Source organism: Aptenodytes forsteri, unplaced genomic scaffold (assembly GCF_000699145.1).
Source record: "Aptenodytes forsteri isolate BGI_AS27 unplaced genomic scaffold, ASM69914v1 Scaffold482, whole genome shotgun sequence".
Taxonomy (NCBI): Eukaryota; Metazoa; Chordata; class Aves; order Sphenisciformes; family Spheniscidae; genus Aptenodytes; species Aptenodytes forsteri.
Window position 1 is genome coordinate 310,841 of NW_008795046.1, and position 17,308 is coordinate 328,148.

General features: G+C 40.4%; 2 protein-coding genes across 4 annotated transcripts in view; both read left to right on the forward strand.

Annotated features, from left to right (window-relative positions):
• The window catches only part of TMEM263 (transmembrane protein 263), a 315,606-nt gene that overhangs the window by 38,454 nt on the left and 259,844 nt on the right, over positions 1-17,308 (forward strand). The window lies entirely within an intron of this gene.
• Positions 1-17,308, forward strand: part of POLR3B (RNA polymerase III subunit B) — an 87,229-nt gene that overhangs the window by 16,521 nt on the left and 53,400 nt on the right. Inside the window, exons 11-14 of the mRNA XM_009276994.2 lie at positions 8,142-8,264; positions 9,802-9,918; positions 10,410-10,544; positions 16,693-16,854. Of these exons, the coding sequence (XP_009275269.1) occupies positions 8,142-8,264; positions 9,802-9,918; positions 10,410-10,544; positions 16,693-16,854 (537 nt within the window). The remainder of the gene's footprint in view (positions 1-8,141; positions 8,265-9,801; positions 9,919-10,409; positions 10,545-16,692; positions 16,855-17,308) is intronic.

Consider the following 17,308-nt stretch of genomic DNA (forward strand, 5'->3'; position numbering starts at 1 on the left):
GATTGGCAGCAGCTCTCAGAAGTTAATACGTACAGAAGGACTTGGCAGGGCTTAGAGAATGCAAGCTTTTTTCCCCTGGGAAGTCATCCTTATTGCACAGCAAAAAGGAGAAAAAGCGCTGAATTTTTCTGCAAGGAGAGCATTGGTGTGCCAAGACAAATGTCTGCTACCCCCTTACTGCTTTGTAAGGTCCCTCTGCACTGCTGCCTGTGCCCCTGTTGCTACAGAAAGTCAGAAGGGTTTTGGTTTCTTTTGTTATGAGCTATGTTGCAAACTTGTGTTACGGGTCTTTATTTCTGGTTTTGCCCCCCCGCCCCCCAACTTAAAGGATTGCTGAGGAGCTCAACATCCTTTGTTTCAGAATCGGGGACATGACATAGCCATGAGCTTGTTATACATGACTTCCAGTCATAACCGTAAACAAAACTGATAGCCTTTGGAGAAGTCTTGCAATTCTTAGACCTATTCCTAAATCCTTTAAGATTACTAGAGTGGCTTGCATTTCGTGGCAGTTTACTTCCTTCCCCTGTGAATGAGCTCTGCCTCAGTCAGAATACTTCAGAATCCTTGCCTGATTCAGGAACACTCACCAGTATCTTCAGTGCAGTGAATGCATGGACAGGCATCATAGCTTTGAAGCCATCTCCAGTGGGACTGAGAAAGGGCTGTGAGAGGCACCCACCCCTGATTCTGGGCAAGAATTGGGCAGTATTTGCCCTGCCAACTGAGCTGGTGGCAGTGTCATGCCTTGGCCATCATTGCCTGTGAAACTGCCAGAACTGCTTTCTTTCGCCCTCTGCTTCTCTCTTTCATTTTAATTCACTCAAGGGTGCACACAACTGAAGGCGTAACGATGACTACTCCCTAGCTGCCCAACAGGACTGGAAACAGGCTGGTAGCCCATCTGTCTGTGGTATCGAATGCATGGGCTACAGCCAGTAAAGGTGGTGTGTGGACGTGCGCTGTCGGGCTGCTGGAGAAGACAGCAGGGCATGGCCAGGCCATAGGCTAGGACCTGTCCTCCCAACAGCTGGTAGCTCCTTCCTGCCATGTAGGCTTCGCTGCTGCCTGTAGGTTTGCAGCCTGGTGCAGTGCATGTGCTGAAGGAAACTGGGCAGCAGTCTTGGAGGCACTGTTCACAGGGAAGGTGGCTTAGGGCACAAAAATGCCTCTGGCTGGATCTAGCAACCAATAGAAGTAAATCCTATAGCTCCCTTTTCGTCTTCACTGTAATGGTTTACAGCACACAAGGTTTGGGGAGGTGATAATAGCTCGAGGAAATAAATTGCCAGGAGAGGGCAGCACTTGCTCACAGCATCCAAACACTTTCTGCCAGCAGTGCTGATTTGTTGGCCTTGGCAGCTACAGACTTTTCTCTGGTTGAGAGTTGTAAGAATCGGTTTCCTTGTAGGAGGTGCTTTGGGTTTGGTAGTAGAAAATAGTTTAATAATTGGATTTAGACTTGAGAAACAAATGTCTCTTATCTCAGATTAAGCTAATCTCTTCAAGTAGTTGGAGGAGATCATCTAGTTTTAGTGACCAACGTTAAAGGCGATTGAGAAATTATTCGTGGACAGAAATGCACATAAAAGTGTCAGGATTAAGTTCACAACTTTTCTGGTGCAGGAAAGTGTTAATATGGCTCTTAATCCATTTGCTCGAGTACCAAACAGCTGGATTCCACCTTCACTTACAGACTTTTATTACATTTTGTCACCCCCTGCTGGTGTAGATAAATACCTGCTCACAGAAGAGTAACTGCTCTGGGTTATTAAGTCTGAGGAGGTGGTTGTTGGGGGTTTTTTTAAGCAGCATTGTACTGACTATTTGATCACCTTCTGACAATGCTTGCTGTAATTATCCCCCTGCCTATATGTATCTTTTATATTCTAGATAATGTTGCATAATTTTTCATTTATTTATTGAATAAGGGGTTACAGTTGTTAGAAGCTCTTGGCCATAGTGCTTTTCAAAGCTTTATGTTGATTTAATCCAGTAGCAAATTGGCTGCATCCACTTTAACTATTCTGAATGTTTTGACCGGCACTTAACTGTACTCAGGAGTGGTCGTTTTCCTTACCTTTCCTTTAGTGACATGTGAACTTCAGGGATCTTTGTCTACTTTTGATGTGTCTCCAGCTGGAAACTAAAAATCCCAGATAGTCTTTTCAATGGATTCTTAGGCAGGCACTAGGCTCTGATCTTTCTTTCTTGGGCATTGCTGCAATGTGGTATTACTTTGTTGTATTTAATTACTAGAAGCGAGGTTACAAAGACTATAGCACTGAAACTGGAAAATCCCTAACTTAGGGATCCCTGTGTAGCCTCAGCTCTCTCACACAGCGGTATTATACATAGGAGATAGAAAAGCAAGGAGAATAATTCCTTTCTGCTGAGACCCAAGCCTTGGGCATGGAACACTGGTCTTCCTCACTACTAGTAAGCGTTCTGCTTCTTGTAATGTAGAGATACACATCTGCAAGGGGCAAAGTTAAGCTGTACAGACAATCTAAGGTCTGAAGTTTTGGTTTTTTCTGCATCCTTAACTTCTACTGTAGCAACTGCTTGTATAATTTCCAATTTATTTTTTAAAATAAATTGAGAAAGCAATGACAAAAATCTATTGCTCTGCATTTCCTCCCAGACCAGCATCCAGGCTACAACCAAGTTCCACAGTCCTCTGTAAAGGAAATGACTAGTAATTGGTAGAGGGCTGCTATCCAATGCATGGGCCAGCTAGAGGGGACAGTTTTGTCAGGGACTATCTGAGAGTCAGTGGGAGAAGGTTGGGCAATTTTGGATTATCTTTCTAGTCCCAATAGCTTTAAATGGCCCAGTGTTCCTGCAAATGACTTAAGATGTAGATCAGGTACAGAAAATCATTGTAACTTTATAGGAAAGAAAGCAAGTGTTGGAGATCTATGATCTAATGTGGATTTAAAGCTACTGCAACTGTAAAGTGGAGATGTACTAATATCCCTTAGAGATCTTTGTCAGAAGCAAGGGCTGTGAAGTAGAGAGCATTACAAACACCACCCGCTGACAGAGCTGAGGCCTAACATTCATGAAGAGCTCCCTTTAACTAGAATCTAAGAGCACTTTTGTGTTTCAGGTGTGAGTCATGGACACATCTTAGCTGCATACTAGGGCAAGACCTGAACATACAGTGTTCCCCATCCTTTCTTTTCTTTCATGGTGAGGAAGAAAATCCAGGCATATGGGCTGTGGGGAGGGGTGGAAATAGTGTGGATCTAAAGGTCCCTTGATCTGGACAGGTGGGGGGACTGGACCGTGCAGGGTCACCCTAAAGGGGGCATCTGCCTTGCAGTTCATCTTTATCCATAGTCTCTTCTAAACTGCAAGCCTGAATGACCTTGGTCTGCTGCTTTGCTTTTCTGCCATCCAGACCTGTAAGGATCTTTGTGATTGGCATATTCAGAGATTTAACAGCTATTTGTGCCGAACACATGTAAGTTGTGGTTTTGTGAAGTTTAGCACATTGACCGCAGCTAACTGAAATTTGATAGGCTACAAAAGACATGGTCCTGGCACTATTCTAGGACAGACTTGAAGTGTCTGCTTTTCAGATGTGGGGAAGTTAGTGCTTTGTTGCTGTGCTAGCTTAAATACTTTTCCCCTAACCTTTCTTCTTGAAAGTGACAGAAGCATTTGTGCAGCCCCTATGTATGTAGATGCAGTTTTTGGTTTGAAGTAGTGATATAAATTGGACAATTTTGCCCCCAAAGTATGTATTTGTTGAGGTTTTTAAAGGGCTGTTAACTGCCTTGTAATGGGAAACAGGCACAACTAATTTCCTTCCTGCTTACTGTGTAACACTGCTTCATTAGTTAATACACACGTGCAACCAGAATGGTATTTAGGGTGTCCTGAATTGACTTGCAACCCCAGGAGACCTTTGTTTTAGCTGTGTGTCAGTTGGGCACAGATCACAGGGTTGTGTGAATGATGCGTAGTGGGTTTTTTGAATATGTCAGGCTATGAGCTATGCACACTTTGCCTGGGAGGCTCGGACAGTTTTAGGTAGCAATGAGCATTAGAGGAGGTGTGGAATATTTGTGTAGTACTTAAGGGTGTTTCTATCCTGAAAAACTTCAGGGTTACAGGTGAGGTGGTGCTGCAGCTTTTGCAGGGAGCTCCCTACATTGCAGGGAGCTCCCTACATTGCAGGGAGCTCCCTACATTGCAGGGAGAGGTTTTTAAAGGGCTGTTAACTGCCTTGTAATGGGAAACAGGCACAACTAATTTCCTTCCTGCTTACTGTGTAACACTGCTTCATTAGTTAATACACACGTGCAACCAGAATGGTATTTAGGGTGTCCTGAATTGACTTGCAACCCCAGGAGACCTTTGTTTTAGCTGTGTGTCAGTTGGGCACAGATCACAGGGTTGTGTGAATGATGCGTAGTGGGTTTTTTGAATATGTCAGGCTATGAGCTATGCACACTTTGCCTGGGAGGCTCGGACAGTTTTAGGTAGCAATGAGCATTAGAGGAGGTGTGGAATATTTGTGTAGTACTTAAGGGTGTTTCTATCCTGAAAAACTTCAGGGTTACAGGTGAGGTGGTGCTGCAGCTTTTGCAGGGAGCTCCCTACATTGCAGGGAGCTCCCTACATTGCAGGGAGCTCCCTACATTGCAGGGAGTTAGAGCTGTTTTAAGGTAAGGGCTATTTTTCTTTTGGGTTTGTGATCTTGATTCAGTAGCCTTGAGTGACTCCTGGGAGCTGAAGTAAATTAAGGTTGCATGCTGCACCAAAACTGGTTGGGCAAGGAAGAGAATTATAAGTAACCTAGGGGGACTTAAAAGTTGAATGTTACGACCTGAATCGCTAGGTGAAGTATCTTTAGTTCATGTGGGAGCTATAAGGAGCTGCTCTAGGTCCTGTGGCAAAAGATTTGAACAGCAGGTCGAGTTTCAGTTTTACAAACCTGTGTTAGTCTTAGAGCTGTTAAGATGCAACTCTAGAGGAACAGCTGAATGGTGGTCTTACTGGATCTGCAGAATTATGGGTTCCCATGGCTGCAGTTTCATAGCTCGTATCTTTTGAATTATGAAAGCTCCAGACCAATTCTGTCTGTGATGTCAACCTTGAACTTCCCTGACATCTTTTTAATCCAGTCATCTGCCTGTCTCCATTCTGTAATTTAGCCTGATGGACTGCAGAACTACATTCTAGGGAAGTGCCATGGAAACGCATAGACATCATCATTAAGACACGAGCTGGGGGAGGAAGAGCTGGGCTCGCACTCTCTCATGCGCTCTCTCTCATATGTACATGTGTGTGTGCGTTTTGGGCAGCAGGAACCTCCCCAGTCCTAGGAAGCGGTTGACTCCAGTTGGACCACTTTCTCCCACTTGAACTCAGGATGATCTGAATATTCTGAATGTTTGCTTTGACTTGTCTGTCTTATGTCCATTGACTACTAGCCTTCCAACCATGCTCTTCAACAGCCTGCTACCGTCTCCTTCCTCATCCTTTCACTGCTACTGTTAAGTTATCCCTTTGCAATGTCTCCTTTCCCTCCACCCCCGCATAAAATTATCCCTTTGTGACATTGCCTTCCAATCAAAAATAAACAAGACATTTTGTCTCCTGCTTTGCTTTTATGTTAATTCCCGTTCCCTCAGCTTTGTCCTGGGATCAAGCATAGGACCCATTCCTACTTTGCATGTCCTCAGTGTTTCTGTAACACAAGTAACAACCCAGGAATATTTTGTTACTATCCTAGTGATGTTACAGGCTAATTCTGGAGTACTTTTTTGGGTTTGTTTTTTTTTGTAGAAGTGCAACATCAGGGCCAAATTTACTAAAAAAGAAAGTGTTAAGATTGCAAATCTATCTGATACCAGCATGGGCCTGTTGCTTGCCCTGTTAGTGTTGCACGTAGGTGGATTTGTGTGTGCAGAGATTGTTGAGTACAGAGGAGAATAAATGGGTTTACTTTTAGGCTATTGTATCAGCACATCTTTTTCAGTCATTTGCCCAAGTTTTTAGTCATTACTCATAAATTAATTTACCCCAATTTGCGCTTATCTAACAATACAACATACATTGTTTGGTGGCAGATCCCAGCCTTCCCCACACACAAATTCAGAATTCTCAAGTGAGTTTGCTGCTACAAACTTCAACTAGAAAATCTACATGGGCATAATGATATGTCCTATTCTCATCTTGTTGTCAGATTTTTGATCAGAGAATTCATCAAGTTAGAAGAAATCATCAACCCTCTTTAATTTACTGTGGCTTTCTGGTTTTTAATGGATGAAAGAGCATAGTAAAACTGCAGGTTGACTTTTTTTTTCCCCCACTTGGTTTGTTCACTTTTTACATGACTCTTAAATCTGGTTGCCATCCTAAAATTAACCTGGTGGACAGAAATAGGGTGATACCTTATCAGCTTGCATTTGATGTGCTTTAGATAAATGTATTCTTGGTATATGTGCCTAGAATGGCAGAAAGATTCCCTTAATAAAATTTTGTTCTTCTGTAGGCTAAGTGCAATAATTGTATGAATCCAGTTGTGGTTCCTAAAATGGTTTGCTGGTCAAATATTAAGTCCTAGACACATGGAAAATTACTATTGTGAAGCTTTCATGCTTTGGTAGACTTTCTTATGAGTCTGGCTCTCAGGTCATGAGGGATCTTGTTAACTTCTCTGCTGAGGTTTTTAACTACTGTTTGACCTTATTTAAAAGGGTGAGGAAGCGTAATAATATTTTAAAAACAGGGATCTGAACTACAGTAATATCACATGGGCAAATTCTGGTTCTGAAAAGAGCCTTGAGAACAGAGGGGTGACTACTTAGTGGGAGCAAACTATGATGAAACACTCTTATCTGGTGAAGTAACTGTGTCTTGATTTGGCACTCAGGACTGTCCGAGATGGTGGAATTGTGATCTGTGCTTTGCACTAAAACAGGAATGTTCTCACACTGTTATGGGTATGTGCTACTTTTGCACTGCTTTTAATTTCTAATAAACCACAGGGTGAAGAGACAGAGTTTTAAGTTAAAGGAACTTCAACCAACCACTTCTTTGTTGAAAAAGAAAGAAGAAATGAAAGAAAAAAGAAACAAAGCTGGATACTTCACAATTAGAGCAACAGTTTTGCAAGGGGATAGTGTTAGCTAGGTGTTAAGCAAAGTGACACCCAATGAAGGCAATAAGAAGGGAAGGTATTTGTGCATTTTTGAGGAAAATGTGACTTTTTGGGACACTGCCAGTTTTTAATGAGAACCAGAATACTAGGGTCTACATAGACCATTATTTACAGCAGTCTTTGTGGCAGGCAGTTTGAAGAATAATATGAATGCAAACGTAACTTCTTCACAAAGTTCTGAGAAACATGTTATAGCTCAGCCAGAAGAGGTTTCGTGAGATTATTCCATTTCTTGACATGGCAGAGCTCCAGGCAAATGTGTGAAGGGGGGAGCTTTAGCACCATCTGGAATCCACAAAGGCCTTCACTGCTGGCTGCCACCTTGAAACACTTACAGATAGAGAGATTTTTCTAAACCTGTTAAGCGCTTTCTTAGTTTATTAAGCTTTTTCTGCAGTATAAAGTCTAACAAGGTGTCCAAGGATCAGTGAAATAATAGAATGGCTTTCAAGTGGAATTGTGTAGTGAAGTCATCGTCTAAATGCAGAGAGCTGCAAAGGAGGTAAATTGTAAACGTTTCTCAAATAGGACGTGCTGCATCACAGTCAACTGAGTTTGCGAAATTGCTTGTGGTAAGAGACCATGTGTAATCTTTTAAGAAATTTCACCTTCCTTTATTTATTGTAGATTCCGACTTGGTTTTCATTGTTACACATGTAGGGTTGTTATTACCTGGTATTTATTTTTTTCTTAAGAAAAAACATAGAATTTAACTCCTGTCAGTGAAGAAAAAAAAGCTCTTCAAAAAGTGTGTGTGTGTTCCTGCTGCTTATCAAGATTTCCATTTAACGTTCTTCCATAGCTAGACTATGTGCTGCCAGTGCCAGATGGCACAGTTTCTTAGAGAAGAACTAGCTTTTGCTTAGTAGTAATGCAGACAAACAATACCAAATTAGCATAAGCAAATGTCAGTGAGTTAACATAAAGCCCGTGCTATTTCTGTCTTTTCTTCTCTTCCTAGGCCATGGGTGTTGAGAGTGACCAAGAGATTGTACAAATGATTGGCACAGAGGAACATGTGATGGCTGCATTTGCTCCTAGTCTGGAAGAATGCCAAAAAGCTCAGATTTTTACACAGATGCAGGTGTGTCTTTTCACATGGCCAGAGGCCATAAAAACATAAAGAAGGTGGATATTGACCACTTTGCTGCGTCAGCAATCGACATACACTTTGTGTTTTGAGGTTTGGATTTGGGGGTTATTTTAAGCTGAGGGTTTTTAAAGGGGCAGGACTTGTCAAAAGTGAGGCTTTGCTCTCATTGCCTAACTGAAAAAAACCCAAAGTCAAGAAATGCTTTGTTTTCAGAAGCCCAGGATTGTGTTTTAATGTATGTGACAAGTAGTGATGTCCATAAGATTAGGGGTTTTTATTGAGGACCATTCCCATTTTTTAAAAAGGAATTGCATGCCCCATTTTGCAGAAGCCCCATTGATGTGGACAAAACCATTTCATTGTGAGTAGGTGTTCTCCTCCAATTCTAATCTCTTGTATAAAGCCCACAGTAATAGCCACCCTCCATCCTGCTAAAGACTTGCCAGAATTCTCTTCAGCTCGTGTACTTTTTTAATTAGCCAAAACACAGGCCATTTTGCTGGCCACATTTCCATCGCGTACATATCAATCTGCTGCAAGAAGCTTTTGAAGATTAGTCTTATTTCTGCTATTTCATTGTAAACTTTATCGAACCTTTCCATGTGTGATGTTGAGTGTTGCAAAGTGAACGTCTTTCTGGTTTGCATCTTTTGGGGCTTTTCAGGGTTAGAGGTAGCATGAAGGCCTTCCTGATTCAGTCAGAAGAGTAAAATGGTGATGCTCGAGGAACTTAGAGAAATGTGAAGCTTCCAGGAAAGTAGAAAAACACAAATACAGAAGTTACTCTGTGTGAGAAATGTCAAATGAAATGAAAAGAAAGTGAGCTATTTGGGGAAAGAAGGTAACAGATGGAAAGGATAGTCTGTCATTTCGTGGAGAGGGTAATTCTTTGGCATAGGGGGCATAGCTTCATTTCCAGGCAGGAACTTCCTGTGTGGACCTGGATAGTTTGTTTGACTCATCTGACCCTGAATTCTGCAGATTGATTTCATTTCTTGGACAACTGGTAAGAGAGTAAAAATCCATTAATCATTGCAAGGTACTCTCGGAGACAGATGTGGATGCCACACAGTAGCGTTTGTGCCTATTAAACAGTGAGTGCCACCTCACAGTTTAATATCTGAATGAAACTTAGCAAGTACACAAAAGAATGGGAGGTGAAAAGTCAAATTAAATAAACTAGATATCTTTGGAATTTATATAATCCTTTTTCCTATATCTCTGCAATCCCCTTTCTTTTGATACTGTAGTAATCATGCTCTTTCACCACTTCCCATTCCAAATGTTATCAACATATGATAAACAACATGTTGTATATTTAATTATAATCAATTGTATCAATTTTCAAGAATTTTTTTTTATTAGCATTACTTATGTGTTTGGTATTTTGCACTTTGCTTGGAGTTTGTATCATTTGTGGCTAGTGGGATTGCACTGACTGAGGAATATATACAGATCTCCGTGTGTGTGTATATTTGTATAGGTTACAATTCTGATATTAACTCAAGTTAATTCCCCCCCTTGACAGGCGTTGAAGTACATTGGAAACAAAGTACGAAGGCAAAGGATGTGGGGAGGCCCAAAGAAAACAAAGATGGAAGAAGCACGAGAGCTGCTAGCATCAACTATTCTGACCCACGTTCTTGTATGTAATGTTTTTTTTTTAAACTGGAGTAAATTTGTGTGGTTATTTATGATGCGAGCTTTGTTGGCAGGGAAAAATGTCTTTGGTTGCTTTGTAGCTGAGGTAAAGTAAACCATCCTCAAAATAAAGGGTGAAGATTTGGATTGAGTCAAAAGTAATCTTTAAGTTTATGAAATGCTGTACCATTGAACTACTTATCATACTATACATTTTTTCTGCATAGCCAGGCAGTATCAGCTGTTAGTTCAGGACCTTATTCCCATGACCTATACCTTTATTCTGATTTGTTTTCATTTACTGCTTCAATGTCACTAATGTATATTACTTTTAAGCATTTTTTAAGCAGGTAAAGTGCTCAAATCCCTTTTGTAACTCCTCAGTCAGCCCAGATTACCCATTGATTTAATTGGATGTGTTTGTCTGAATAAGAACTAAGGAACTGATCCTGAAACATCAGTATGTTTGGGGGTTTGTTGTTTTTTTTTTTACAGGTGAAGGAATTCAATTTTCGTGCCAAGTGCATATACACAGCAGTGATGGTACGCAGAGTAATTTTGGCTCAAGGAGAAAATAAAGTAGATGACAGAGACTACTATGGAAATAAACGTTTGGAGTTGGCAGGGCAGGTGAGTTTTTACTTCAGAGCGAAGTGCTCTTTTGGGGTTTTGTTACTATCTGCTTTTAAAAGATGCAGAATAAGGAGCATCCCTGTCTTCTCGATTGAAGTGTTTTTCCTCTCATTTTATTTTTGTTGGCTTTTCTGTGTTGACTCATAGATATGCTTCCCTGATTGAGACTAATATATTATATCCTCGCTTCTGTATTGCCTCTTTATAACAGATAAAAGGACAGAGCAGTGTAAGTACAGCATCAGTTCTAGTTCCGTTATAACACTGTTAGTGCCACGAAGGCAGCAGTAAGATCCATCTTCCAGTGTCCCCCTCTAAGCAACTGGGTAAGGGAATAAACTGGGACCAAGTAGGTGCCTGCATGTCAGGTCCAGGCTGGCAGCTCACAGAACAGCCACTCAAGCCTCCTGTAATTTGGAGAAGCCCATAAGATTGCTTATTTGTTGTCAACTGCCTTTCTAGCCTCTAGAGTAGCATGAATTAACGAAGTTGTTTAAAGTTAACTTGAGCAACTAATGAAGGTGGATTGCGTGGACTTTTCTGCTTGCAGAATTTTGGCACTGGAGGTCGAAGCAGTAACAAAGGACTGTGAAGGAGGGAAACAACTGGGGTTGTTTAGCCTGGAGAAAAGGAGGCTGAGGGGAGACCTCATCGCTCTCTACAACTACCTGAAAGGAGGTTGTAGCGAGGTGGGTGTTGGTCTCTTCTCCCACGTAACTAGCGATAGGACGAGAGGAAATGGCCTCAAGTTGCGCCAGGGGAGGTTTAGATTGGACGTGAGGAAAAATTTCTTTACTGAAAGAGTGGTTAAACATTGGAACAGGCTGCCCAGGGAAGTGGTGGAGTCCCCATCCCTGGAGGTATTTAAAAGACAAGTAGATGAGGCGCTTAGGGACATGGTTTAGTGGGCATGGTGGTGTTGGGTCGATGGTTGGACTCGATGATCTTAGAGTTCTTTTCCAACCTCGGTGATTCTATGATTCTGTGATTCTATGAATGGTTTGAGGTGTCTGACTGGCACCGTTCTTTTGCAGAGGGTGGCAGTTCACAGCTGTTGGCCAAACTACGTTCTCCAAATGCAGTGGGAATTTGCCTTTCAGGTGAAGGAACTGCTTAGTTACCATGGCATGGATTTTTCCTTGCCATGTGTGGTTATTTGATGAACCAATTTAGATTAGGATTGGACTTCTTTGCTGTGCTCTGTATTAACTTAAGTTGGAGTTTTGGCAGTCAGATCTGGTTATTGATCATGCTTCAGAAATTCAGACAAATACACATAATGCACCAGGTTGGAGAAACTATGCATCTCTGCTCCCCGCATCATTTGCATTGGGATTTCTGTTGCAGTGCAAGTAACAATATCCATTCCTTTTTGTTCATGTCCAGTGGGAATTTTCATCTTACTGTAATTTTTAAGATGTGTGCTTGCATATTGTCTCATACTCCTATTCTCCTTCCCACCCTGCCCTGTCCTCCGTGCACACGTGTGAACACACACACAGAGCATGCAATCATTTCAGAGTAAAGACATGTGCTTTGCTTCCCAGTTTTCTGAAGAAACTAAGATGACACTCTTGAACACACTGTAAGCACAAATACAAGGAAAAAAACCCTCTTAACCTGTTAGGCAAAAAAAATCCTTTCTTCAAATTAATATGTTGACTCTTCATCAAACTTTTACTCTTGTGCTGAAGCAGAACATATTTCTAAAGTGTAAGGAGTAGTAAGAGGACATTAGAGCAAAATTCTAATGGGGCAAATATTTTAAGCTGTAATGGATTTATTTGGTTTCTGCTGTAATGTTGTTGCTGTGGTTCAGTATGACTGTAAGCAGTAAAATTAGTTGTTGCTTTGTCATCGTATTGTTCTTATTTAACTGGATTGAAGGAGTAGTTTGGTTTTTCCTAATATTTTTAGAGGCAGAAAGTAGAGCAGGTAAAAAGTTTTCTACAAGCTGTAAGAAAAAGGCCTCTGCTCACACAGATGTTAACAAGCAAAGTCGTTTTAAATTAACTGGGAAGAGGTTTTAAATGTAGAGGATCATCATAACAAAGCCAATGCGTATTTTTTCTACATCAAGGAGAACGATGCGGGGGGGGTTGTAACACTTGATTAAGAGTAGTTCTGGCTCCCTTGTGATATTTTAAAGTCTCATTTCAAGCTGAACACTTGAATTCGTCTCTGCCACATTATTGGTGTAACATTAATTTGATTGGATTACAGACTAAAAAGTGTAGAGATTTTTTGCCAGTTTCTAAATGTTTGTGTTTAGCTAAAGTTTGTGTGGATAAAATGGCTGGTGATGTTCTTTTACTGCCAGCGTGTTCCTGGAATAAAAAACGTATTGATTTAAAATTTGAATAAAGAAAAAAAAAAAGATTCCCATGTGAGGAAAAAAACATAGTGGTCTAAACAATGTAAAGACATAAAAGGCATTGTGTTTATAAAAATGTGTGAAAACAATAGCTGCTAATTTCACACCCCATGGGACAAGAGAGTACGAAATGTGCTTTAGCTTTAGATAACAGAGTTGTATCCACTAGCCAAGCTGGTTTACAGAGCTTTCTCTTAGTCTTTCTGCCACTAGAGGCTCGGTAGGCCAGGTGCCAGCTGAGGTGTTAGCAAAACCTACCGATTTCAGGCTTAATCTTTTCACCTACCTTTTCTCTTTCCTTAATGTGTTCATTATTTGCTAAGCATTACTCTGTTCTTTGTCCTCTTTTTTTTTTTTTTTTTGTTTCTAATGCAGCTTGCTTTGTATGGGTGAGATATGGAACAGCACCAAAATCCGGCACCCTGGAAAGCAAGGGATTTCTACCCTGTGACAAAAGAATACCGCCTTGACTTCAGAGATTGCCTAATCCCAGCTGTTCTGATAATATAATTAAGGCTGCCTAATGTCTTTAATTTTGCAACCAGTTTGTGTGAAAGGGAGAATTTGGCACTCTAAAGGCTTAAACGCTAAATAGCAATCTCAAGGCGCCTAATTAGAATTCTCTGACATTAAGCTAATTGGTGAAACTGTATTTCAGCAGCTTAACTGCTTTATTAATTTTTCTTAGGATTTTCAATGAAAATCAATTGATGAGCTGTCAGTTTTGTTTGGTTTTTTTAATATAATTTACTCTTTAGTGCTCCTGTCTGAAGCGGGCTGAAAGGCCCTGGACTAACTATGAAATCCATTGAATATTATCACTGGCATTCCATCCTTTTTCTTTAATCTCTTGCTCTTGACCTAAATAATATGGTTATTGTGAGATTCTGCTTTGCCAGATAGTCAGAGCTCTTACAGACCGAGAGTCTGTGAGTGAAATTAGCAAAGTATGATGCTTTTCAGACTGGCAGATAGTAGCAAGTTGTTGTACTTGGGGTGTAACTTACTTTATTGTTCAGAGAAGAAGGATGGCGTGGCTTTATAATCCCTATGGCATGCGGAATTAGGAGATTTTTGCAGTTTTATGATCAAGAAATCAAATGTGAAAACATTTTCTGAGTGATTTTAAGTGTTCCGTTAAATGTTTTGTTAAATGTCTAAGTCCTGCTCAAATCTGTTGAGATCAAATGTATACCATGATTGATTTCAGAAGAGTCTAGTTCTTATTTGACGAGACTGTCAGACATCTTAAAACTGTGCACATTCCTTCCTTTTACTTTTTCCCTACTTTTGAAATACTTCTCTCATAATCTAGTTTTTGGAGACTCCAGTGGATTCTCCTTCCTAATATGATGCTTCATAAAAGATGCTTTTATTTCTGATGGAAATCTGATTTAAATGATTTGTGACATCGCAGGTGAGTTGCAGGTGACTGGATTTCTTTTGACAGTGGTGAGAGGGTATCACCTTGTAAATGTTAATGGTACTACAAGTATCAGGAAGGGAAAGAGGGTCTACAGCACCTTCCTCTCATGCCAAGGCCAGGTCTAAAAAAACCACTTAACCAGTTTTCAGCAAAAACTCTCTGTCCTAAGTGGAAATAGGATTCCATTTTTGTCAAGGGTTAGCATACAGTGTGTGTTGTTGCCGGTTGTACAATTTAGTGACTGAACACTGTGTTCCTTATTTCTTGTAGAGTAGACTGTCAAAGATAATCCAGTCTTGCTCTCCATGAAGGCCAGTTTTATTGCAAATCAGATGTCTATCTTGAGTTTCCAGGTGTTGTGTTTTTTTTTTATTTTTTTTTTTTTTTTTTTATTCTTAAATGCGTTTGTGATGCTAGTGAAAAGGGTAGCTTATAATTTAGTTAGCTGCTTTACAATCTCATTTGCCAAATGCTTTGGTCAGCCCAGCTGGGGCATGTAGGTAGAGGAAAGCAAATGAAAGCTAGTGGCCCATCCCAGTGATAGAGGAATGAGTGGTTTGCTTTCTTGTTTCCAGAAGGTGAGGAAAAGTTGGGACTAAATGCGTTTGTGATGCTAGTGAAAAGGGTAGCTTATAATTTAGTTAGCTGCTTTACAATCTCATTTGCCAAATGCTTTGGTCAGCCCAGCTGGGGCATGTAGGTAGAGGAAAGCAAATGAAAGCTAGTGGCCCATCCCAGTGATAGAGGAATGAGTGGTTTGCTTTCTTGTTTCCAGAAGGTGAGGAAAAGTTGGGACTATGTCTGATGGAGACAGTTAAAATTCAGTTTAATTCTGTACATACAGAAATTAAATTGTACAACTGACTCCAGAATGTCTTAGCTTGTGGTGGCTGAATACCTAGCTTGTCCAGCCCTACAATGCTTTGTACACTGGGAACTACCATTTCTGGCATTGGTAGCTGCTGCATTTTTAGTTCTTCTGACACTTGGAACTGCTGTAAAATAGAGTCCCAGGACAGGACTGCCAGGCTTTAGAATTTACACTGCTTGCTTGCAAAGCTGATCATTGTGAACACTTAAAATGTATCGTGTAATGCAGATTTAAGAGTTTTGGGAAGCTATTAGTGTCTGCAAGGAGAGGTTGAGCAAACTGCAGAAGCAAAGCAGATTGGAGAGCAAAGAAAGTCAGATCACAAACTTTGGTAGCCTTTTCCTTTTATGGCTATTTTAAGAACTAGAAGTAATTAGTATACATATAGAGGAAATAAGTGGCTTAAACTGCAGCACTTTTGAAGGGTTGTATCGCTGGGTTTTTTTTTTTTTTCAATTCAGCTGTGTTACGTAGCTTCTTTGCTTAAACTGTAGACTTTTTTTTTTTTAAGGGAGAGATGTGGAAGTGCATTGCACTTTCCAGATAGTAGCACTTCTAGAAAAGGATGGCCGGTGTTGAACCAGGTGGACTCTGTGGGTGTAATTGGTTTCGCATAGATTGTGATTGGCAGAAAGTAGCAGGCTAAAAGTGTATCTGAGTGAGGAAGCTGCCTATGTTACCTGAGGTATGTCTTGCCAGCTGTCAAAAGCAAAGGTTGCTTCTGGGCCGCTAAAAAAGTCTCTTTTTAGTTCTGCTTGTCCAGAAGCAATGGTAACTGTGCATCTTTTGTGCTTCAGTCTGGTCTTGCAAACTGTGCACTGCTTCCAAACTCTGTGCTGCTGAGTTGCTTCCCCTTACAGTCACTTGGGTGTCTGTCTTGTCCATTTTAAGTAGCTCCTGGGAAGGGGCATTTTAAACAGCCTTTTTCACTTTTAATAATAGAATATCTCAAAGTGACTCTTTCACTTACTGCTTTACTGCAGTTATTCCATCCAGTATTGGAATAGAAGCTGATCTTGCCTCCAAATCTTGTGTGTAATTCAGGGTTGTACATTTAGGGTATTAAATCTTTAAAAGAGTTTGTGACTTTAGAAAGGAAGTAGATCAGCTGGATTATAATGTAGCGGATTAGGGAAAACAGTTAGTAAATGGATAGCGTAGAGATGGATGGGTATGCTAAGATATTGTGAAGAAAGGATTAAAGCAAACCAAAAAGGGATAAATGCATAAGCTTAGACCATTCTTCTACTTAATTTGCTTTCTATTATGAGATAGTTTCTCTAATATTGCACTTTAATTTAAGAAGGTAAAAAACTTGTGAGAAAAATATCATTTGAGAAACGGAGAGGGTATTTTGTAACTGACAAGAAGTATAAAGGTAGAAATATTAAACATGTGTTCCCCCTGCCTCCCCCATTTCCCAGACCCGGAGAAGTACAATTTTTCCCTTAATCCAGTTGTTTTTTATTTCCAGCTTCTTTCTCTTCTATTTGAAGATTTGTTCAAAAAATTTAACTCTGAACTGAAAAAGATTGCTGACCAGGTAATCCCCAAGCAACGTGCAGCTCAGTTTGATGTAGTGAAGCATATGCGTCAAGACCAAATAACCAATGGCATGGTCAATGCCATCTCCACAGTAAGTATTTTTGTTTTCATTCTAGTATGTAAAGTTTTTCCACCATAGTGAATGACAGAAATGTGTAAATTTTGTTCTGATGACTCTACTATCTTTGGTCATAAAAGCAAATCTATTTAACATTCTTTATAGATTAAAATTGCAAAACTCTGTCATGGGCAGGGCTTTTGGAATTCACCGAAGAATCGTTAATCATCAAACCACTTTTTATTTCACCATTTATTTCAAAGTGATGTTTTAGTGTTTGTGAAGGAATGGTAGAAACAAGTAAACTTAAAATAGCGATCATGTTTGTATTTATCCAACTTGCTGTCTTCTAGGTTCTACTTGACTATGTGGTTCATGGTATTTTTTATTATCTGGATTTAGCTAGTGTCAGGTTACATCATATGTCCAAAAGGTGGTTGAAAAACAGCAGGAAAACATCATGAACAAAAGACAACTGGGGGGGGGG